This window comes from Grammomys surdaster, unplaced genomic scaffold (assembly GCF_004785775.1).
Source record: "Grammomys surdaster isolate TR1022 unplaced genomic scaffold, NIH_TR_1.0 126546, whole genome shotgun sequence".
Classification (NCBI taxonomy): domain Eukaryota; kingdom Metazoa; phylum Chordata; class Mammalia; order Rodentia; family Muridae; genus Grammomys; species Grammomys surdaster.
This window is the reverse complement of record NW_021621338.1, coordinates 4,263,506-4,288,029: the sequence shown is the minus strand read 5'-3', so window position 1 is coordinate 4,288,029 and position 24,524 is coordinate 4,263,506. Positions and strand designations below refer to the sequence as shown.

The window sequence follows — 24,524 nt, the reverse complement described above, 5'->3', positions numbered from 1 at the left end:
TCACAGAAGTGAGCCAGTAAAGCACAGCACTAAGAGCACAATGACAACCATCCACGTTGCCAGAAAGATACACATGTCAACAAATCTCTGTGCATCCCATCATCCCACTTCTTGGTAAGAAACTCTGATATAGACAGGAAAGCTCATCTCCCTGGAATCTTGATGCTTGACTGATGGATGTTGGTAACCACAGGGAAGATCCATTCCTACCTGATAAATTCCTACCTGGTCAGGAATTTTCTGGGTCAGGTAATAGGCTTTCTTCATCTTCTGTGCAGTGAAGTGCTCTGGAGTCATTTGACATTTGTCTCTAGGAGAGCTTGGCAGGCTACAGTAGACGTAGACAAAAAAACAAAAGACAGGTCAGCAGCTTCCTGTGCTGTCAAAACTCAGGAGGATCTAGTCAAGAGTCCTTCCCAAGCACAGGTGGCAATACTTAATTGTCCCATACCTAGATCACTCTAAAGTGTACTACATTCAAATAGCTTGTTACTAAGTGCCCAAAATGACCAAAAGATGCAAGGCTCACTAATTTGACAGAAGAAGCTGGAGTGAGCCTGACCATGGATGGGATGCTTCAGTTAACACACTCTACAGACCACACTCTATTGCGTGCAGGACCCTATGCAAGAGGCTCTCCGGTACTTGTTTCATTATCCACACCACTATCATCACTATATCACTTTATGTATATATATATATATGTGTGTGTGTGTGTGTGTGTGTGTGTGTGTGTATGTATATGTACATATATATTTTTTTTAACTTTTTGAGTGAAACTCTGGAACTCAGGATGGCTCACTAAGTAGTTCAAAACTAGCCTTGATTTCAAGTCAATCCTGCTGCCTCTTGATTTATGGGATTATAGACATGGGCCACTACATGGCTTGGGTCGCTGAGATATGAAAATGGCTAGAAGGCCAGTGAGATGGCTCAGTGGGTAAGGGTACTTACCACTAAGCTGATGACCTGAGCTCAACTTGGGGGACATGTGTCTGGTCCCTGAAGAAATTCTTTTTCTCAAAGTTAGACATTTAGACAGAAGCCAGCATTCCTTCAGAAATTCCCTCCTGTGGAACTTCGTTTTATGACCCTCTCTCTCTCCTCCTCAGACTACAAACTACTTGGAATCAATACAGATTATATGCTCCATTTTCAAATTCTCTCATATGGTAACAACTTCTGCCATTGAACAAACAAATGATCCCTAATACCTTATGTCTAAACTTGGTCTGTCCTACACTTCCAAGACATCTCTAAGGTTTTTCTACTTCCCACTCTTAAAAAAAAAAAAAAAAAATCTTGAAAAAGAAAAAAGACTTATAGTAAAAAAAAAAATCTATACATGAGTAAGCTTAATTTACAACTAAATATATACAGGATTCAAATCTTGTTTATAATATGTAACTTGTATTCAACTCTTGTTTAAGAGAAACAGATCTACTTTTAAAAAGAATAGATATTTTAAATAGTAACCACATCATTGTCAGTGGTTACTAAGGTCAAAGGATACACATGTCATGTGACTTTGTCTATATGGTATAAAGCAACCAAGGCAACATCTGTAGTGAGAATTTTGGTTTCTTTGAAAAAACACAGAAATATAATAAGAATGTTTTTGTTTTAACTGCAGGTGTGGGATATGGGACGTTTTCTAACCATCCACAGCAGCTGACGATGATTTGCCTCATGATCTAGCAGGAGTGTGATTTTTGCCAGCTGTACAGTTTTTGCAATTGTGTGTCATTTGGAATTCTGTGAACTTTTCAGAGGGTCTCCAAATGCTAGGGCCCTAAGAGGTGGGTTGTTGGTTGTTGGCGGAGACAACATGCAAAGAAGAAACAACAGAAGCAGCTAGATGACTGACCTGCCACAAGGGACTCAACTCCACAATCAGCAGGAAACCATCGAATCATCCTTTTTCCCCACTACCCTTTTTTCTCTATGGAGCTTTAGGGGATTAAAAGGTGGAAGAAAAAAGATAGAAGAAAGCAGAACCCACAAACTAGCCAAAGTCCAGCTATAAATACCTATAAAACTTCTTAGTTCTACTGAGCCCTTAGGTTTTTTTTTTATTATTATATCTCCTTTTAGAACAACAACAACAACAAACCCAGCAGGTTTCCAACATGTTTTGGATTAGAATTGTAGATGATACGTTCCTAAGGTTATAAAGGTATGCTTAGGTTAACAGAACCTAACTTAGAAATATATGTCTAACTACTTTACTTCTTTGCTAACTCTGTTCAACACCAGGTTTCTAAAACAATTTTAAGTAAGAAAACATGGGTCTGTTTGATACATAAGCTTTATAAGTTGCTACGGTCTACTCAGGTTCACAGTAACATGTCTAGCATCTTTGTCTTTGCTAATGTTGTTAAGCTTCAGCTACTTGGATAAACTGAGTCATGTGAGAAACTGTGACATTCTATAATGGTGCACTATAAAAGACTAAACAGTTTAAGACAGGTATACTTAATAAATTATGCCCTTAAACTTTCCAGAGATCTCCTGAATATGACATTTAAAATGTTTAATAAAAGTGTCACATGATAGACAGAAATGCCAGGTCATAGCAGAAACCCTAATATCTTCAAAGACAGACGGAGTGTGATTTTACCTGATCTGCAATAACACTAACCACTGCTACCAGGGAACTGCCCAAGCTATGGACATTGTTGGGTTGACTGTTCTACTTTGCCTCCTCAAAGTTAACATTAGTCCCTCACGCTCCTCCTCTACAGAAAAATCTCAGAGCTGGATCTGGCAGCCAAAGGGTAATATTGCTTTGTGTGGTAGTTGAAGATTTAATGCTGTCTTTTATGATAGCTGAAGATAGACCGCTGCCCCCAATGAAGCCTTCAAGACCACAGGAGCCTAGAGCAGCCATCTAGGTAGTAGGTAAGTCTGTTATTTTAATTGGCACATAGGCCATATGGATTAATACTTCCTGCTATTATTTATCTTTCTCAGATCTGATATTGACTAAATATAGCTTTAGGAGCAACAGGCATACCAGCTCCTCTTCCAAGGCCACATACAGCTGCCTTCCCTAGGCCTCACTTTCCTAGAGCTACTAGGCCTCCAGCAGAAAGACAGTTTACCTTGCTACTCAACTCTGAGAGGAGATAAACTCATTTTTGGGTCACCAAGCTTTTACTATAACTCAAAGGCATAAGTCTACTGCTTTATCTACAATGTGGATTCCAATGCAAACTACAGACTGTGGTAGATAGTGCTATCATATCTAAAATTTATCTCTTTTTTGGAAACATAAAATAAAAATCTTGTTAAGTGTTGGGAGCAACCTTGCTTATACACTGAAGGCCTAAGTCAGTCATACATGTCTACTAACATAAAGTCTTGGTCTCTGTGGGAAAACACTAACCTTAGAACAGATAGCTATAGACCTTGTAGACAAGTAGCCTTGGTAGAAAACCATCAACCTAGATAAGAACAAGTAGTCATAGGTCTTGTGGATAGGTAGCCTTGATGGAGGGTACCAACTTAGATAAGAACAAATGAATCATAGACAGAGTCACAGTGACCTGTTCCGCCCTGCTTCTGGAAGATATCTGTACTTCCCGAGAACACCTACGCTCCTGAGTCAGCCCCGTCCCCACATCCTGCCTCTATGTGTATATAACCCCTGTGTGAAAAAATTAAAATAGCGGTTTGATCAGACTATAGACAAGCCATGGTTCTTTGAGCCCTCTGTCCTCCAGTTCTCTCTTACAAGTCCTCCAGAACCCAGTTCAATACCCCTCGGGACTGGGGCAGTGAACTTTCAGGGAGTCAACTCGGATCCACCTCTCACACGTAAACTGTGGCAAGTGTTTAATTCAGATAACTGAAGGACAGGGATATGTGTGTGTGTGTGTGTGTGTATGGATATATGTATCCATATATATCCATCCATCCAGAAATACACAGTAGGCAAAGTAGACCAGTCACCAAGCAAAGCACCATTTTGGTTAGTTTTATTTTTGTGTTTTGAGATAGTCTCACTGTGATTTGGGCCCACACCTCCAAGAGGGATGGGATCACAAGTACCAAACAGCTCATCCTGCTGGGAGCCAGAATTTGCATTCTACTCCCTCACTCGCTGAAGCTGAATGGTCCTGAATGATTCTGTTATAAGATCTTCCTTATCATGTGTCCTCATCTGCAAACTACAATACTAATATGAGTCCTACAGAACTGACAGGATATACTGTATTTCCTTAAGTACCTCAGGTACTTACTAAATATTAGTTCCCTCTCCTCAAGAAAAATTTCAAAGCTTTGAAAGTATGATGAAGGAAAAATTACACACTGAGATGGCTTCATAAAGGTGTTGTCTGGAACAAGGCTTGATGGATAGGGAATCTGGGTGAAGGGCATCTTTAGAATGAAGAAACTACAGAAGCAGAGGAAAGAAAGGACACTTGCAGGAGAACAACCAGAAACAAACTATGACAGGAAATGGGACTACCTAGTCCTTAAGGATCTGCCAGGGCAAGAGAATCAGGCAGAGTAGAGACAAACACCCAGAAAGAGAAGCTGGGGCCGCCAATGTCCATGTAAGGTTAAATTTGATAGTTGGCTCCTGTGGAGATTTCTGAGTAGGAACTAAAGTGACCAGACTTACTTTCAGGGTACTGGTGTGACAGTGGTGTGTGGATGGACAGCAAAGACAGATGGAGCCATAAAGGAGACCAACTGGAGAGAGGCTCCAGAACCCATTTCCTCCCCAAGTCACACTGGGCTCCTCATGCTACCACCCCAACTTCAGGAAAAGTGAGAAGCATACCTGGTGCTGGAGCCGCTGGAGCTGCTGGGACTGCTGGAACTAGAGATGATATCCTCCATGTTGGGCAGAACAAAGCCCGCCAGGTTCAGAAGATCTCGGATCATCTGGCCTTTGATGCTGATGTCCAGGGGAGAGTTGGAATGGAGGCTTCAGGGGGGAATGCAAAATAGGGTCAAAGCAGCATTCCAGAATGATTTGGGGTCCTACATCCAAATCAGGGCTTCTTTACAACAAATGAAACTCCAATATCCACATCTTCAACAAATACCCTGAGGTGTATGTGGTGGCACATGCCTTTAATCCCAACACTCAGTAGGAAGAGGCATGTGAATCTGAGTTTGAAGCCAGCCTAATCCACAGAGTTCCAGGACAGTCAGAACAACACAGAAAAAAATGAATACCCTCAAAAACAACAAATACCCTTACTCAGCTTGGCGAACATGTCCGTGCTCTTGGTTTGCTAGAAAACAGTAGGGATCAACAACTTTTAATAACCCTTCTCTAATCTCACAGTGAGTCAGTAAACATGATCATGAAGGGAAGATATACACCCTAATGAAGGAAAGACCTTCATAAGTCAACAAGACTATAATGACACGGACTTTTTGGATGAAAGACAGATTCTATTGAGAAACTGAAAAATACTACCTACCTTGGGGAAATGTTGACTTCTAGGACCCAGGGCTTCAGGTTCTCATCCAGCATGATGTCAAAACCAAAGAGTTCATGACAGCTATAGGGGCGCCGCACATATAACTTCAGTAGGTTAGTCACATAGGGCTCTGACCTGCCAGTGAGGTGTCTTGAATTAGGAGAGCAGAAGCAACTTTCTCTCCAAAAGTGCCTCCTCGGAGCCAACATGGAGATACATGCATACAATCTCAACACTTAAATGGTCAGGAGTTCAAGGCCAACCAAGGCAGTATCAGACCATCTCAACCATAAGCGCTACCCCTTCCCTTCCCAACAGTGGCCCTTAAGAGATGTGCCTGATCTGACATCATCGCCTTGATGAAGTTTGGTAAATAAGCAGCATGGTGACCTGGGTAAGAGATGCTTATATAGGTTCATATATTTGAACATTTGATGTTTCTAAAATCCAACCATCCCCAGTTAGGTCACTGTGCCTTGTGCTAACTCTCTGGAATCGTAAGCCCCAAACTAAATACTTTTTTTTTTTTATAAGTTGCCTTGGTCATGTTGTTTTATCACACCAACAGAAAAGTAATTAAGAAAGCAGAATTCAACTCTTTGTCCTACCCTATCCTCAGACATGAAACACAAAATGGGCACAGCATAGAGGCAAGGAGAGAACATGAGGGTTCATGGAGCAACCCACATCTAAGTAGCACTACAACTCACGAGATGATGGTTTTGACAACAACATCCTTTATCTTCTCCCAGATGGCATCACTATTAATTCCTTTCTGGCTCAGATAGTTCCACAAAGCCTTCAATGCCCTGAAGGTAAAGGATAAGTAATTAATTGGGGTTATGTCCTAGAAATGAATGACAAGAGAAAAAAATAAGGAGTATGAGGCATATAGATACTTCCTTTGTACTTCACCAATGATATTTTGTAATAGGAAAGAGACGCACATGGATGCAAACAGACCAATTCTGAAGTGTGACAAGCACTTACATAACCTCCAGACTCTGTACTAACACTCAGCAACTGCCCCAAACCTCCCAAAGGCAAAGCTCTTCCCAGGTTCAAGATGGGAGTCTGCCCTCAGTACCATTTGTGGCCTTGGCATGCGGTCTCATCAGCATTGGCCTGGTATTCTGCGTTCTTTTTATTGACACTGTAGTTGGTCAGGTGCATGAACTTGTTGCTAAGACTCTTCATGGAAGGGGAATACCTGCAAATGAGAAGAACGGCAGAGCAAACGTCAGGCCAAATGTTTCCCCAGGAAGGAGATAAAGGACAAGTGCAAAGATCTGTTCAGTTCCTGAAAGGCCTAAGTTATAGAAAAACAACAACTAATCTCCTTGGCAACCTCAGTCCTTCAGGAAAACTTTCCTCACTTCCCAGCCTCCCACCCTCCTCCTTACTGATGGAAGCTACCATGATCTCTTGTTAGTTTTCTGCTCACTGTCCTCCTCCCAAGGAAAGAAAATCTCCCAGTGTCAGGGTAATGCCTCATCACCAGCACATACTTGCAACTGGCAAAGCGGACGAGTCCATCCGAAAAGAGGTAAATCCGTAAAGGATCATAAGAAGTCACGTAAACATAGATCCGAAGATCAAATTTGCTGCCACTAATGAGGTAGGGTTTGTGTAGATACCTATAAAAAGAAAGGCTAACTTTACTTCTAGCCAGATGATCCCAAACAGACAACAAAGGAAGGCCTCTGGCTGGGAGGACATGAGGTAATTCAGAGACAACAAGACAGGAGGATGAAGAGAGGATTGTGAGCTAGATGGGCTCACCTCTGTACCAGAAGGGGCCTTCGCTTGGGGAGCTGACTCCATTTGTGAATGACCTGAATGCCAATGCCTCGAGCAGATGCTGGCTACAAGTCAAAGGGGCAAGAGATGAGATCTGCCGTTTCTCCACGCTCATCCCACCATCTCCTTCTCCCTTTGCCTCACTTACTGGCTTCACAATCCACTTCTGGCGGCTGCTGCTCTCCCAGGCTTTGCGCAAGAGCTTGGAATCCTGGGGCAGGATAAAGGACTGAGGAAAGAAACTGAACTCCTTCTTGCCGAAACGGCTTTGCATGCGAGACAGGTTCCGCCACAGCCGGTCCTTCCTCCCAATCTGGAAGGAGCCTGGGAAGTGGTTTAGCTGCAGAAGGCACAAGAGGCAAGTAGAGGGAAAGAGCAGAGGTGAGACCAAGAGGAACAAATTAACCCCACCTCATTACCTCAACATCCCCGGCAAAGTTCTTGTTTCCTTTCACCTTTCTTCCCATCATCAACACAAACTCACCTGGAAAGAGTGAACTAATTAAGGAATTGCTTCAACCAGGCTAATCTATGGGTATGTGTGTTGGGGCATTTTCTTAATTAACTATTGATATGAGAGGGGCAGGCTCACCTTGGGTGAAGCCATCCCTTGGTAGGCGGTTCTGGGCTGTATGAGAAACCAAGCTGAGAAAACCATTGAGAATGAGCCTGTAAGCAATGTTGCTTTCTCAACAGTCTCTACTCAGCTCCTGCCGTGGCTTCACTCAGTGATGGACTGTAAGCTGTAAGCCAAAGTAATCCTTTCCTCCCCAAACTGCTTTTGCTCAGTCCTTTATCACAGCACCAGAAAAGTAAGCTAGGACAGATGTGACAGCCCCTTTGAGTACAAAGGATAAAGCTGTTAAATATGCTTCCTTCCATGCTAGGAAACCAGCAGGCTATTAGGGAATTCAGGGACAGGAGGCCATACTGTTCTAACAGAGGCATAAAATCCTCTTTTTATACATACCTAGCTTGGGGAGTAGAAGCAGATAGCCATGGTAATGAGAAACACACCCAACTAAAAACAGACAATGCCTCAAGAAATGGACTAAAAACCCTGGGTGGCAACTGGATCCACTGTGGCCTCTCTAGAACACTGCTCTGTAATTGTTCTCACTTAAATGCTCCTCCCACACTGCCCCTCACTGTCCCAACAACACCTTCGTCATGAGTCTAGCCATGGGACAGACAGGCTCCTTGGAAAAAAACCCACCTTCTGATGCTCTCTAATGGATCGAAAACCAGGAGACTTCATGTGGTGACCCCAGCAGCCCAGCCAGTCATCATTTCCTGCAGAAGGCAATCGAGAAGTCAGTCTCACAGAACAGCTCAGACTCTGGGACAGAACAAGACCTCACCACTGTCCTCACCAAGCTGATTTAAGGGATTTAAGAGTTACCATGGAGCTGCCCTACATGAGGCTTTAGGATCAAGACCAGAACAATGCTCCTCTGGCTCCCAATTCTGGGCAGCTGGGTGAGCCCAGAGGACTTTCAGAGCTACACCCTTTCATGACGTTAAAGGCATCAAGACTCCCCACATACAACAGGATCTCTAAGTATCTCTTTCTGTCCAAACTCCCATTTGGCAGGGCAAGGAGGTCAGGCTCACAGTGTGGTGAGTAACTCACTCTTGCTGATTTTGAAGTGCGACCGTCCGATGGTCTGCTTGACAATGTTGGGGGTCACTGTGCTCATCTTCCACCGAAGTAGCCTCCTCTGTTCCCAAGGAAGTTTCTCCACTGGGAAAAGGCAAGGCAGGGTCAGGGTGAAGAGCAAGAGGGTCATAGTGAGGAGATAAAAACAATGGCACTGGTGCCCATCCTTCCTTGGGCAGCCAGATCACTTAAAACTGTTCTAGATCAGGTTTTAGAGGAGTACAGTTTATGGAGAGGCTGTGCAGGAGTGAGAAACAAAAGAAAGGCTGGGAGGGCCAGGCGGTGGTGGCGCACGCCTTTAATCCCAGCACTTGGGAGGTAGAGGCAGGCCTGGTCTACAGAGTGAGTTCCAGGACAGCCAGGACTATACAGAGAAACCTTGTCTCGAAAAACCAAAAAAAACAAAAACAAAAAAAGGCTGGGAGGGTAAAGAAACTGGTTAGAGGCCATGTGCTAAGCCAGAGATTAGAGACTGAGAAAGGCCAATGAAGGACAGATGAGCAAAGTGAGTTGGGATCCTCCTGTGAGCTCCTCTGGATTTTGTCACATGGTTACACTTACCTCTTTCATCCCGAGTCCCAAAATAGATGGTAGGGGTTACATTGGGGAAGAGACTGTAGATGAGGGCTGGCCGTACAACTTTCTCATGATTGGAAAGGGATTTGGACATCAAATCCACACAGTTCCTGTGATAAAAAATAAACATGACAGAATGGGAATGCAACAGCATTTCAGTGTTAACAGGACTGCATGAAACCCTGAAAACACAAGTGTTTGATAATCATTCTGCAAATATGAATTCATATAGTGCTAGAGCTAACTGACCTATAGTTATGTACACCATTAAATGTCACCGAGAGTCAAAGATTCCCAACACTCTGACAGCACATCTCCAGTGCATGTCCTCTTCCACTCTGGACAAGAATCCTAACAATTGCATGTCCAGATCTTATAGACAGAGGGAGAAGGACCCTGGGCCAGTGGGCTGTGGAGGCTGAACTGCTGAGCTAGCTCTCATAAGCATCAGCTGTCACTCAGGTACAAGCCACTGGCCCAGACCATTTCTATTAATAGCATTGAAAAATGGATAGGTTTTCCTCTTTACATTGAACAAATATGAGCCACAAATATTACTGCAAGATTAGTTTTCATATTATTTAAAAACGACAACAAACCAACAATAACAAAAATAACTTTTAAGGCTTGGAGTATATCTTATTGGGAAGAACCCTTGCCTAGCAGAAAGGCCCTAAGTTTGATCACCAGAACCATGACAATTTTCAGTACAACACAAATAGACTCTATATGTAAAATAATTCAGTATTCCATAATATAATTTTTAAATTTGTTTTTAAGACAGGAGGTTCCTACATAAAGGCGAGGCTGGTCTCAAACTCACAATCTTCCCACCTCAACCTCAAGTACTGGCATTAGACATGTATCACCATGCCTGACCAAGCAAAGAAAACTAAAGAGAATGAGCTATAAAACAAAGTTAAGACAGGAAGATAAGGTGTCACCGAAAACATCTATCCTACACCAGCAAACATATTTCTGTGCCTGTGTCCCAGAGAAATAAAGACTCATGTTCAAATAAAATATGTACACGATTCCTTATGCTAGCTTTACTTATGGTAGTTCAAAGCTGGAAACAACCTTTATAGCCTCCCACAGGTGAATGGTGAAGCTCACAGCAGCGCATCGGCAGAGTGCGGCTGACACTCTGCGGTGTGCCACAAGATTTGAGGTCACTCTATCATTTACCATCACAAGGTCTGGGCCAGCCAGAGCTGTACAGTGGGACTCTTCTTAAAAAGTAAAACTAGGGGCTGGAGGAATTGCTCAGTGGCTAAGAGTACTTTTCTTAAAGAGGATCTGGGTTCAATTCCCAGGATCTATATTTCAGCTCACAACCATCCCTAACTCTAGTTCCAAAGGATTTCCCCACCCACCCAGAGGTTAAGAACCCCACAAACACTAACAATGAAAGGGTACTTGACTTATCCTTAGGTAAAGCTATGACCCTGGAACATTTAATCTCCTTCAATGGTCCTCAGTATTTTCATGGTCTTGAATTACGTCCATCCCTAATATCACATGATTCTGTACAGCAGCAGAAAATTCAATATAACTGTTGAGCAGGAAGGTTACCATGAGTTTAAAGATAGCATGGCTTGGGCTGGAGAGATGGCTCAGTGGTTAAGAGCACTGACTGCTCTTCCAGAGGTCCTGAGTTCAAATCCCAGCAACCACATGGTGGCTCACAACCATCCGTAATGAGATTGGATGCCCTCTTCTGGTGTGTCTGAAGACAGCTACAGTGTACTCATCAATAAAATAAATAAATAAATATTTAAAAAAAAAAAAAAAAAAAAAGATAGCATGGCCTATACAGCAAATTCTAGGTCACCTTCTAACAATCTCAAAGTATCTGATTTTAGTCAGCTTTAAAATGTAAAATGTGGGCTGGGAGAAGTCTCAGTGGTTAAGAGCACTAACTGCTGCTCCAAAGAACCTATGTTCAATTGTCAGCTGTCACATGGTGACTTGGTTCCAGGAATCCAACACTCTCATCTGGCCTCTGAGGAAACCAGGCATAAACCCATATGCATAAAATCATGAAATTTTAAAAAATAAAAATGTTGCTGGGGACCGGGCAGTGGTGGCACACACCTTTAATCCCAGCACTTGGGAGGCAGAGGCAGACGGATTTCTGAGTTCAAGGCCAGCCTGGTCTACAGAGTGAGTTCTAGGACGGCCAGGGCTATACAGAGAAACCCTGTCTCAAAAAACCAAAAGTTTGGTAATTCACTCTCCATCGTCATAGAAAGCCATACTGTAAGCCTCATATCTATAGGAACTTGTGTATAATTTATAGTAGTTACTGAACAATGAACAAATGATTACCAACTTTTCTGGACTTGTGGGTGGTTTTGTTTTCTTTTCTCCGATTTTCCTGATACCTCTGCCTCTACCTTGCAGATTTGGTGCTGTAGAGTCAATAAAGCTGCTGCCACACCATCATATTTACAAAGACATGAGCAGCTTTATTCATGCTAACCCAGATGCAGAGGGTCTTCTCAGATACAGGTAAAGCAGACTGGATGCAAAGAAAGCAGCTAGAGTTGCAGTATGCTGGGTATTGCCCTAATAAACAAGGCTAGATTTTAAATGAGAACAGGAACTGTGAACTGAGAGAGAGGAAGAGGAAGAGGGAGAGGGAGAGGGAAAGAATGAGAACATGAGAGTTAGAGCATGCAAGAGCTAGCTGGAGAGATGGCTCAGAGGTTAAGAGCCCTGACTGCTCTTCAGAGGTCCTGAGTTCAATTCCCAACAACTACACAGTGACCCCCAACCATCTGTAATGGGATCGCCCTCTTTTGGTATGTCTGAAGATAGCAACAGTGTTCTCATACACCTAAAATAAATCTTTTAAAGAAAAGCCAATTTTTCCTTTCTTTATTTTACTTTTTGAATTTTTTACATTTATTTATAATGGTGTGTGTGTGTGTGTGTGTGTGTGTGTGTGTGTGTGTGTGTACATGACTGCAATGTGCATTCAAGCCAGGGAACAGTTGAGGGAATTCTCGGGACCGAACTCTCGTTGTCAGGCTTAGAAGCAAGCACCATTATGTGCTGAGCCACCATGTAGTCAAATGTATTTTAAAATGTCTAAGGCCTTTTACAGAATGATATGCTTCAGTTATCTCTTGACAATGCATTCCAAAGTATTTGCTCTACAAAAGGACTTAAACGAATGGGCATGATAGCACACACCATTAATCACAGCCTGAGAGAGGCAGAGGCAGACATATCTCTGTGAGTTCAAGGCTAGCCTGATCTACATAGGGAGGCTATGCAGAGACCCTGTCGGAAAAGACAAAAACACTTAAACTATAGTTACACACGAAAACAAACAAATTCTTATTTACGAAAAATGAATTAGGGTTGTCAGGGCCAGTTAGGGTAATGTCATCACAACCTTCAAGCAACAGAAATGAGCATCTGGCAATGATATGCGTAGCACTCACCGAGATATTAATGCCACTGACTCGCTGGGGGAGACAACACTTAAAGAGGAGCACTCTGAGTCTCCTGTAGAGGAAGAACAGAGCAGTCATTACTGGAGGGAGAAGGCGGTGCTGCATGTATACCCTCTCCAAGCCCAGGCAGCTAACCGTTACTGTAACATCCTGAGCACTGTCCGTCTTGAGGGAGCAAGGAGCATCCCTGCTCTGCACTGCATTCCTTTACCTTAACAGGAGAGGGTGGCAAGACTAGTGGGGCAGATGACTAGACCCAAGTCCCTCAAAATTCCCCAGTTAGGCCCTCAAAAAATGACTGATGCAGGTGATGTCAGTCAAGCCTACCACAGACTGTCATCCCTGCTCCCTAGTAGATAGTAAGCAAGCCCTACAGTTAGAAGCAAAAGGATTCCTTACTCACCTTCCTCTTCTTCATTCTCATCATGGCTGCAGCTATCTTCCAAACCATCTCCCAGTTCATCTTCTGTATCTTCATGCTCCACCTGGTTTGGCCGGAGGTCAGTAGCTGAACTGAAAGAAAAAAATCATGCCTCCACCCAAGCCAACTCCATAGGAATCACTCTGGAGTCCCATTTTTTCATTGTCTCCCAGTAACAGCCTCCTTATCACCAATGTGTTATTTTTTGCCTGGACCTCATAAACTACTGCTCAGGTCCTCAGAACTTAGGTCTAGCCATAGTTCCTCAGCTTTACACCCTCGTCTGCATATCACTATGTCTTCCATTTTCTTTGAAGTCTCTTAACAGTATATGAATATAAAATTCTGCATACAAAAGTCAATGAATATCTGGTAATTCACATGATCTTGGGATGTTCACTGGGAGAAGAAGGCCTTGGCAGAAGGTTCTAGAAAAGTAACAAGACACAAGAGAAGGAACCAACTACATCTATGTCTTCAACTCTGAGTTGCTATCATTCCAGGAATGCACAGGAACCCAGTTTGGTTTGGAGTAAGTAGGAAAGTAACAGACCCTAAGAAGTGGTACCTAGAATTCTTAGTTCTCCACTGGTAAAGCCTAAAACAGGAAAGGGCAAACTCTCCAAAGGACCTATCAGTAAATATCTTTAGTAGACCAGCCACAACTTCCCAACTCTACAGCTGTAGGAAAAAAAAAAAAAAACACAAAACAAAACAAAAAAAAACAGCCAAAGACAACAGTAAATAAATGAACAAAAGTGCATCCCAGTAAAACTTAATTTAAAAAAAGCAAGAGTTAGTCTGCAAGCTAGTTTTCTAATCCCTACAATAAATCCCAACTTTAAAGTGAAAACTAAAACTTCTAGGACAGCTAAGAAATAAAGCCAACTATCAGAGATACAGGGCATCAATCAGTGTCTCCAGACTATGGTGTAGCTACTGTATTGCTCCAAATAAACCAAGGACAAGCAAGGTGTAACTTACCGATCACCCTTAGTACAAGAGTTCAGGTCCTTGGCTTCCTCAGGCTCCTTCTCAGGCTGGCCAAGATGGACAGAAGAAAGACGAGTGGCTACTTCAGCTACACCAAGAGGCTGGAGGGAAGAAGGGGGAACAGGAGCTCTGTCTTCTCCAAGTAATTGGGGGTCAACTACAGACCCACAGGTAGGGCTAGGATTGAGCCCATGGACATGTGAGGCAAGGAGGTGAATGCTGATCCTTTTGGTACAAAAGACTGTACTGTCCAACCCCAAGGTGTCTGAAGCACCAGGAAGGATCCCACTGTCTAATCCAATATCCTCCTGAGGAAACCGCTGGCCCATCAGAGGTTTCCACCGCCTGCTTCTGTTGAGAAGACTCCACTGGAAGCTGGGGTTCACAAAACAAGCCTGTTCAAGGTAGCCTTGCCGTGGCATCTTCTCAAAGCCTTTTGCAGTCAACTTCCTCACAGCCTCAGTGAAGTGTACCTCTTTAGTAGCACTCTGGGAATCCGGGTTTTCATCCAGGCCACAGGGATGTGCCTCCATCCTAAAGTTACTCTGACTGCACTGGGAAGAGGTAACACTGGCTGTGGATATGTTGAGGGTGCTAGGGGTAGATGGGGTGATAGGGGCAGTGACATCATCTAAGACAGTAGCAATGTTTTGGGGCACCTTATGGTCACCAGGTTGGGGTACACAGTCTCCAGTACCCCCTGAATGATGCCATGAGACAGGCTGGATCTTGGGTGAGGATACTGACTTCAGGCCATCTGTGGCTTGTGATAAGGGCACTTTAGTGCTATTTGGCCTCATGAAGGAGTTGTTGTTCAACACAGGCTTGTAGGAGGATAGTGGAGATGCAATCTTCCCTGAGATGGCAGAGGACAGGCTCTTCCTTGAAGGATTTTCTCCAGCTGCTGCCAGTGAGAGGTATGGATCAGTGGGTGAAGATGCCATGGGCTGGGCCATGGGGAAGACTGTAGATGTGGCTTTATTGGCAGTGACACTGACAGGGAGACCCTTCTGAGGGAAGGAAAAAGGTCTTTTCTCTGATGGGCTGGAACGCAAGCAGAAAGATTCCAGTTGCTGGTATGGTTTTTGCCTCACGTTGGTGCGGCGGTACAGCAGAGTACTGCTGAACAAGTCAGGGAGAGATTGCAAGTAACAGGGATTGCTGTGGCCTGCAATGACAGCTGTGGTCCCAGAGCTACATAAAGTGCTAGGGCAAAAAAAATAGGCTGGCTGGGATGGGACTCCCAAGAGACTGGTGCCCAGCCCTGCTGACAGTGTGCCTACGTGCTTCCTTTCCAGTTTCCAGATTGGCTTCACCTGCTGATGGGCCTGAGACCAGACTTTGACCTCCGAGGGTTTCTCAGATGGTGAAGCAGACACTGAGCCTGAGGGATGTCTCTGCTTGAAGCTGTTTCCTCGGCGCAGGCCAATACTGTAGTGCTCTGTTCCTGCTGAGGCCATGAGGGGCCCACATCATGGCAACATGGCCTCATGGCCTGGCTCAGATAAGGTGCCACACACCTCTAGCACCAGCCGCATCCTTGAATCTGTTAGCCTGCAGGGAGAGAGATGATTAGAAATGCTGCCAGCTTATGAGGATGGGTCCTATGCTAGATAAGTAATAGGGTCTTACTTCAGCTTTGCCAACCAGTCTTGGTCATCATCTGGGGCCCTAGATGAAGAACACATATCCAGGGAGCTTGCAGTGGACCAAATCTGGTTTTAAGAAGGACTACGCTCTTATGGGTCCACCAGCACAAGGCTGCTCATGTATCCACACTCTCAGAAAGCTTGCCTCTCTTCAAAGAAATGTAGTTGTTAGTTGGATAAGATCAGGAGACATCCTATGATGTGTGTGTATGTGTGTGTATTTGTGTGTGTAACTGGCAAAGAAAAAAAAATAAAGCATATGGTTTAAAAGAAGAAGAGCCAGGCAGTGGTGGCTCATGCCTTTAATCCCAGCACTTGGGAGGCAGAGGCAGGTGGATTTCTGAGTTCAAGACCAGCCTGGTCTACAGAGTGAGTTCCAGGACACCCAGTGCTACACTGAGAAACCCTGTCTTGAAAAAAAAAAAAAAAAAGGAGGAGGAAGAAGAGGAGAAGCTGTCTATCACCACCCAGACTTGACCTCTTGTACCTAATAAGACAGGTCTAAAAGTGGCAAAGACCAGTCTGTAGTCCCCTCTCAACCAATTCGGTCAGAAAGTGCAAAGGCTGTTCAAGAACACATCTGCTCTATTGTTCTGTGCTTCAGATCTCAACTATTTTACCTTTACTTTGAGCAGAAAGAAAGAAAGAAAGAAAGAAAGAAAGAAAGAAAGAAAGAAGGAAAGAAAGAAAGAAAGAAAGAAAGATAGATTTTGAAAGAAAGAGACACAGAGAGACAGAGACAGAGACAGAGACAGAGACAGAGAGAGAGAGAGAGAGAGAGAGAGAGAGAGAGAGAGAGAGAGAAAGTTCAGACAGAAACAGAGCAGACACAGCAATTTCAAGAATCTTCAAGAATCTTGTCAACCATGCAGACTACTAAGTTCCAAACCATATACTGGTGGGACAACAAGGAAGGCAGATGGAACTAAGCACTAACACTATCTTAGTTACAGGGACTTTATCCTCAGCAGCCATAATGGAACAGAGAAATAGGGAAGCAAAGGAGAAAGGCAGCAAGAGTAGAGCAGCTTTCACCCAGGGCCCAGACTGTAGTTGGCTGCTCTCTGGGGTGGGGAACCTGCCTTGTTTCACAATTTCTTCAGTACGGTTGCTCTCTAAACAGACTCACAAAACATTATCTAGTTTTCAAAGTTGTAGGGAAAGGTGTCTACCTGCATGACTACACCCACAGGGAAGTAACTCACACCTGTCTATTTACCTCAGACAGAATTCTGATCAGAGTACTGTCCAAGAACCAAGATTCCTGTCTACAACTACTAGGAGGAGGATACCAACAAAGAACCTGAAGAAGCCATGTGACATTGCCCTCCTTTCCTACACTTGGTGACCCACAGGGAGTCCTTTTCAAGAATGCAAACAGGTACAATACAATAAAACGACGATGGCGATCGAAAAAACACTGTAAATGCTAAAAACAGTATTGAGGTCAATGTCCTCAAGAAAGGACAAAAATGTACCTCCACACAAGCCCAAACATGGAAACAGTGTATGGGGGAAGATTCCCTGTATACAATCACCCTGTATACATACAATAGAGAAGCCTAACACTGAAGGAGTCATGTCTTATCAATGACTCAATGTATGCATGTATGAATGCTGGGTACACTCAAAAGGCTAACAATCCAATTCCATCCTCTTTCAGGAACCCACATCTTACCCTACCAACGCAACACAATAGATTCTCCACGCTTTATAAGTTCTAGTCCAAGCCTTCATGAATGAAACATCTAAGAACATTCCATATATTTCTTACTAATAATATAGACAGTCCCACCTTCCTCCATAGCTGTCAGTCAGAACCAGTGCATAATTTCTTGTCTGCATCCTACCAGGAAATCACGTGTGCCAGGAACACTGAACACATTGGCTTGACACCCAGACACCAGCTGGTTTGTTCTTTGGTTTGTTTGTTTGTTTTTTGACAGGGTCTCACTATATAGCTTTGGCAATTCTGAAACTCATTATGTAGACCAGGATAACCTCCAACCCACAGATATCTGTCTGCCTCTGCTTCCCAAGATTGAGGATTAAAGGCATGTGCCACTACACCCCATGGCTTGTCTTTTAATACAAAGAAGGAAGAAAGAGCCTAAGGATAAATCCCATCCCCTTAACATCTAAAAGTAGTTTTACCCCAGATGGTGTCAAGCTGGCAAGCTGGGTTAGCTCCAATGTAGGTGAGGTGAGTTCTGTTCTAACTTATGGAGGTGGATTCTCTTCTAACGGATGGAATACCAGCACCAAGATGATCACTTACACTCCTCCTTCTCTTGTAAGGGTGTGTAAGGTAACAACCTGGGTGCAGGCCATATATCTTTAAGTGTATGCAAGGACCAGGGAGGTGAGATGGTCTCTTTAACCATGACAAAGAGTTCCACAACTCTAAGAGACATCCAGGGCTAGTTAACATGGCGGTGTCACAGAGAGCCAGGTATATTGCCATGTTATATAACTGTAGACGGACGGTAGCTCGGGAACGTTCCAGTCCACCGCAGCATCGCAGTCTCACAGAGGCGCCTCAACATGGCTTTACTTCATAAGCATTTGACTCAAACAAGCAAATGATAGTTGCTAAAAGCAACTTCTCTTTGTGGAAATTCCTAATGAAACCAAAACTCAGTGTCATAGAAAGCAGAAATTTAGTGGCAATACATTTCTGTGTGTTCCATCCCCACCACTGCTACAGGTCACATTTTCCCATGCGATGCCCAGTGCTGAGAGGAATGTGATGTCAAACTTAAAAAGTATGAGACAGTACAAATCCTAACAATCTGAGGAAATCAAATTATTTCCAAATCTGTTTGAAAATAGTTTCAAAATCTAACTAACACACTAAAAAGGCTGAGTTCTAGCTGGGTGTGGTCATGCACACCTTTAATGCCAGCAGTCCAGAAAGCAAAGGAAGGAGGAGCTCTGAGTTAAGGACAGCCTAGTCTGTCTACACAGTGAGTTACAGGACAACCAGGCCCTACACAGAGATCCTGTCTCAAAACAAAATAACAAAGACTGTTGAGTTCTGTCCTCAGGTCAAAATCCATATAGGCAAATAATGCCTGGTACCCAAACCCTCTCACAAGACAGCTTTCTACTGGGTCAAGTCTGTCCTCTGAAGTAGTCTCTTGACTTCAGATACTCAGTGTCATTTCTCAAGGTTTTCCAAGCGCCTCATTAAATGTTTAAGTATACTGTGAAGACATCCTCTATGTATCCATCTGTATGCTGTTAGAATCCAGGGAACAGACTGACTTTCTCCCAAGCAAAACTTCAGGATGAGCTACCAACGGAAAAAGAACATGGAAGAAGGCCATGCACAGACCATTGGTAGAAGTCTTATTTCACAACACCCAATTTAGCTGGGTGTACCTTTAATGCCTGAATTCAGGAGGCAGGATGCTCTGAGTTCAAGGCTAGTCTGGTCTACATACGTAGTTCTAAACCAGCTAGAGCTATATAGTCTCAAAGCAGAAAAAGACAAATGCCCAATTTAGCCAGGCATGGTGCACATGTCTTTAAACTCAGCTCTTGGGAGGCAGAGCCAGGCAGAGCTCTGTAAATTCCAGGACAACCCAGTCTACATAGTGAACTCTAGGCCAGCTAGGACTATATAGTGAGATCTTATCTCAAAAGAAACAACAAACAAACAAACAAAAAACTTAGCCTATATAAGGTGTACATACATACATGTACGCAAACTCATACATATAAGTGTTTAAGATTAGTCAACTTAAATCAAATTTCATAAAAGCAAAAATCAGGCGAAATTAAGCAAATTAAAATAATTTTCTGAGGCTAGAGAGATGGTTTAGTGATTAAAAGCACTGGCTACTCTTTCAGAAAATCTAGGTTCAATTCCCAAGAACCAAATGATAGCTCACAGCATCTATAGCCCCACTTCCAGGGGATCTGTTGCCACCTTCTGGCCTCCATGGGCACCAGCCACACATGGATGTACATGCAGGCAAAAGACCCATATATATAAAATTTCAAAAAGAATTTTCCATAACTCTTATCATTTTATTTAGTTTGCATACTTTTAAAACTGCTCCCTACACTGCATCCATACATGCAGGCACACACGCACGCACACAAAACTTAAAGTCAGGCAAAGGCATGTCTCTGTCTATAACCAAACGATCCAGCACTGCCTGATCCTCCCATCAGCACCTTGCAAAGAACTTACTTAGGGAGCCAATAAAGTCATCTCACCTGAAAAACAGCAGTTTGAATAATCTAACATTTTAAGATGTCAACAAAATTACATTGACTCTTGTCCCTACATATTATTCTTGAGGAACTTGGCGATCTAAGAGGAAGAAGGTGTACAAACACTAAGCTGAGCTACAGTCTTCAGATTTCAAGTTTAACAGAAAAAAAGTCTGTTTTTGTGGCTAAGTTCCCCCACAGAGATCCAAACAGAAAGCTGCCCAGCTGAAAGGAAAGAAGTTTACTGAGGAAAGGATCTTGGACAGCTCTCAGGGCATCTGAATCTATGTGTGTGAATCCATAGCCTATTCCCCCCATTGTTAGTAGCAAGTCATCCTGGGCAGAAGGATGGGATGAAGGATTGAGCAGGGGAATGTAAGGGGAGCATTATCTGATAATTTATTTCAAGACAGCTGTTTTGTTTGACATTGCAAACAAAACCATGCATTACTTGTGTGACGTTTTCCGAGTCTCCAGGGCACTCTTCCTCTTCCCAACCATGCTGCATCAGCAGCCACTACCTCACAGGAGCGCCTGCCAAGTGCTAGTCAGCAGTTCATCACATCCAGAGCTCAGCAATTAATCACTTTCAATGCTGGGCCTCACGGTTGCAGTCTTCTGGGAAAGACAGGAAAGAGAAAATACCATAACCCTACTGAGTAGTTATGTGAGAAAATAAGACACACTGAAGCACAGTGTACCAATGAGAATGACTGCACACCCATAACCCTAGCATTGGAGAAGCAAAGGTTGTGAATTTTACACTAGTACAGTACCTGACCCACAATAAACACTGGCAACATGGTAGTTACTATCTTTATGTTGATACCTGTCCCTTTTGTGGTTTTGTTTTTTTTGTTTGTTTGGTTGGTTGGTTTGGTTTTTTGAGACAGGGTTTCTCTGTGTAGCCCTGGCTGTCCTGGAACTCACTCTGTAGACCAGGATAGCCTCAAACTCTTGAACTCAGAAATCCGCCTGCCTCTGCCTCCCAAGTGCTGGGATTAAAGGCGTGCACCACCACTGCCCAGCTTTGGTTTTGTTTTAACTGAGAATATGCCTCCACCCGATTGACCATAGGCAAGTCTGCGGGGCATGTTCTTAATTATGATGTGGGAGGATTTAGCCTACTGTAGGCAGGTGGTCCTGAGTTGTGTAAGAAAGGTAGTTGAGCAAGCCATGGAGCACAAGCCAGGAAAGTAAGCAGCATTCCACTATGGTCTGTTTCCGTTCCTGTCTCTGGTTCCTGTTTTGAGTTCTTGCCTTGACTTCCCTGCAGGATGGACTATAGCTTAAGATGAAATAAACACTATCTACCCTATGTTGCTTTTGTTCAAGGTATTTTATCACAGCAATCTAAAAGCTAACTAGGCAGTACCCAAAGACCGCATCTTTCCCCCTCAGCCTTTTTATAAGCTGCCATGAAAGGAGAAAAATACAAGAACAGGTAATAATTATTCCATTAGAAATTTCAAAATCAACTAGGACAAATAATGTTCCCTTATAAAGACATCACTGGAGCTGGGCAGAGTAGTGGTTCAGGCCATAATCCCTAGCACTTGGGAGGCTGAGGTAGGAGGACAGCCTCAAATTCTAGTCCAATCTGGGATATGTAGTCAGGTCAGTCGAGACTAAAAAGTGAGACTGTCTCAAAACAACCAAAAAGACAAAATTGCTTTTTGGGAGATTTTGTGGCATTTATTATACAACTAATACTTATATTCTTCAGCTACAAATTTCCATTAAAATACCAGAAAGGTCAAATAGTTCAGTAAGTAAAAGTACTTGCCACCAAGCCTGATGACCTGAGTCCCATCCCTAGTTCTCACACGAAGGAAGTAGAAAACTGATTCCCTCAAGTTTTCCTCTGACCTCCTTGTATACACCTTGATATGTGTATACAGATATATACATACACATGTACATACAACAAACAAGTAGATAAAATGTAAATGTAAAAATTAAAAACAATCATGCCAAGAGTTATATGGTAAACTAAACCCCCTTTCTGTTCTCTTGTTTCTGGGTCTTACTGGTTTTTATAATTAGATACTTAGGATTCCTGAAACACTATATAAGAGTCTTAAAAGCAACTTTTACTCAACTACTGCCTAGACTTTGGCTTCTAAACACCATCTGTTAATAAAAGGAGTCAGAGCTGTCTAAAAGTGGCTGCTTATAGACTTGTGTCAGAAAAAGCAAGACACAGGCTAGAACATTTGATGCCACCAGAAAAGGAAAGAGAAAGGTAAACCATAAAGTGGTGCTATTCTATAGTTGACAGGAACATCAAAAGATCCCAGAACACATATCAAACTAATCTCAAGACAATGGGCGATTTCCTGGGAACACTGGGAAGAAAGAGAGGATGGCTACTTGTGTTAGTCAACTCTGTACTGGAAGGCAAAAGGAAATCAAATACAAACTGAAAAGGGACAAATAATGTTGGGGGCAGTAGAACTAGAACTCCTAAGAAATCAGAGCAGCACAATGATTCAGAGGGCATAGGCTCTTGCTGCCAAGCTTGAAGACCACCTAAGTGCAAACCCAGAACCCACATGGAAGGAAAGAATCAACTCCTACAAGTTGTCCTGACTTTCACACAGACATCATAGAACATGCTCACTTGCACATGCACACATACAAAATAAATGTAAATAATAGAAAATCTATAAGAGATCTATAAAATGTTAAGAAATCTACAAAAGAAAATCTAGAATGAAGAAGCAAGTTTCTTTAGTAAGGCTAGAAGGGCACAAGACTGATACACAAAAACAACTTAAAAATTTTAAAATTCATTATGTCTGTCTATGTGCACTTAAGTGTATGAAGACACATGCATTCAACAACATGTGTATGGAAGTCAGCTTCTACCATGTTGAAAACAAGAGCTCTTGAATTTTGTTGCCTATGCCAGATATCTGCAGACTCCCAGAGATTCTCTTGTTTCTGCTTCCTACCTCCCTGTAGGAACTGGGATTACAGACTGCATCTGGCTTTCTTGTGACTTCCTTCAAGACTCAAACTCACACTTCAAGTTCACACTTGAATGGCAAGTGCTTCTACCCACTGAGCCATTTCTCTAGGTCCAGAAAAATGAAACAAAACCCTTTGCCTCACTCCATGCAGCTCCTAGCTGCCTGGAAGTCAGTATCCTGCTTCAGATGAAGATGTAGAACTCTCAGCTCCTCCTGCACCATGCCTGCCTAGATGCTGCCATGCTCCCACCTTGATAATGAACTGAACTTCTGAAACTGTAAATCAGACCCAATTAAATGCTGTCCTTTATAAGACTTGCCTTGGTCATGGTGTCTGCTCATAGCAGTAAAATCCTGACTAAAACAATCTAATCTGCCTGCTTTCTTGTACTCAAAAAGCATTGCTATTTCTTTCTCTTCTCCATCTCTCTCCTTCTGGCAGTTGACTGTCCTCTTTTTCTCTCAAATGCTAATAAGGGGATCAGCTGGTAGAGTGCCGGTCTAGCATGTAAGAAACCCTAGGTTCAATCTGTAGTAGCACATAAACAGAACACTGGCTCTTACCTGTAATCTGAGATAGAGGTAGGAAGATCTGGAGTTCAAGATTAATCTCAGGCCGGGCGGTGATGGCACACGCCTTTAATCCCAGCACTTGGGAGGCAGAGGCAGGCGGATTTCTGAGTTCGAGGCCAGCCTGGTCTACAGAGTGAGTTCCAGGACAGTCTGGGCTACACAGAGAAACCCTGTCTCGAAAAACAAACAAACAAAAAAAACAAAACAAAACGAAAAGATTAATCTCAGGTCTGGGGAGTTGGCTCAACAAAGCACTTCTTAGAAGACCTGAGTTCCATTCTCAGAATCCACAGCAGCTCATAACTATAACTCCAGTCCCAGGATAGCCCACATCCTCTCCTGACTAATTTTGGGTACTAAGCATGCACATACACACATTCAGGCAAAACAATCATACACATAAAATAATTTTTAAAAATTTAAATATCATTCTTTGTTCAAGGCCAATGTGGGTACATCAGATTCTGTCTGTAAAAACCAAACCAAACCAAGACTGGCCATAGTTACATGATTGAGCACCTAGCTAATAATACACAGTCCCTGGCATCACACATGCAAATGAACAATTTCATCTACAGTATCATCAAAAAGAATTAAATCTCCTAGGTTCCTTTTGAGTTTTATGGTTGGCAAAAGGTCTGTGTTGCTCAGGCTAGGTTCAGTTTCCTGGGCTCAAGCTAGTCTTCTACCCTACTCTCCTAAGATAAGGTTATCACTGCGTCCAGACTTAGGAAGTACTTTA

The 24,524-nt window shown here is 43.1% G+C and overlaps 1 protein-coding gene across 2 annotated transcripts in view; it reads right to left on the bottom strand.

The window, feature by feature from the left end:
• Positions 1–24,524, bottom strand: part of Ttll4 (tubulin tyrosine ligase like 4) — a 39,495-nt gene that overhangs the window by 6,977 nt on the left and 7,994 nt on the right. The window contains exons 2-16 of one of the 2 annotated variants that reach the window (XM_028760649.1): positions 20,686–20,852; positions 14,353–15,915; positions 13,351–13,460; positions 12,936–12,999; positions 9,466–9,590; positions 8,878–8,988; positions 8,461–8,537; positions 7,393–7,584; positions 7,227–7,309; positions 6,953–7,081; positions 6,532–6,654; positions 6,155–6,253; positions 5,445–5,579; positions 4,793–4,939; positions 226–328 (exon numbers count right to left, since the gene is read on the bottom strand). In XM_028760649.1, coding sequence (XP_028616482.1) covers positions 226–328; positions 4,793–4,939; positions 5,445–5,579; positions 6,155–6,253; positions 6,532–6,654; positions 6,953–7,081; positions 7,227–7,309; positions 7,393–7,584; positions 8,461–8,537; positions 8,878–8,988; positions 9,466–9,590; positions 12,936–12,999; positions 13,351–13,460; positions 14,353–15,821 — 2,967 coding nt within the window. In that variant the 5' untranslated portion in view covers positions 15,822–15,915; positions 20,686–20,852. The remainder of the gene's footprint in view (positions 1–225; positions 329–4,792; positions 4,940–5,444; positions 5,580–6,154; positions 6,254–6,531; positions 6,655–6,952; positions 7,082–7,226; positions 7,310–7,392; positions 7,585–8,460; positions 8,538–8,877; positions 8,989–9,465; positions 9,591–12,935; positions 13,000–13,350; positions 13,461–14,352; positions 15,916–20,685; positions 20,853–24,524) is intronic. The other variant, XM_028760650.1, reaches the window with a different exon arrangement.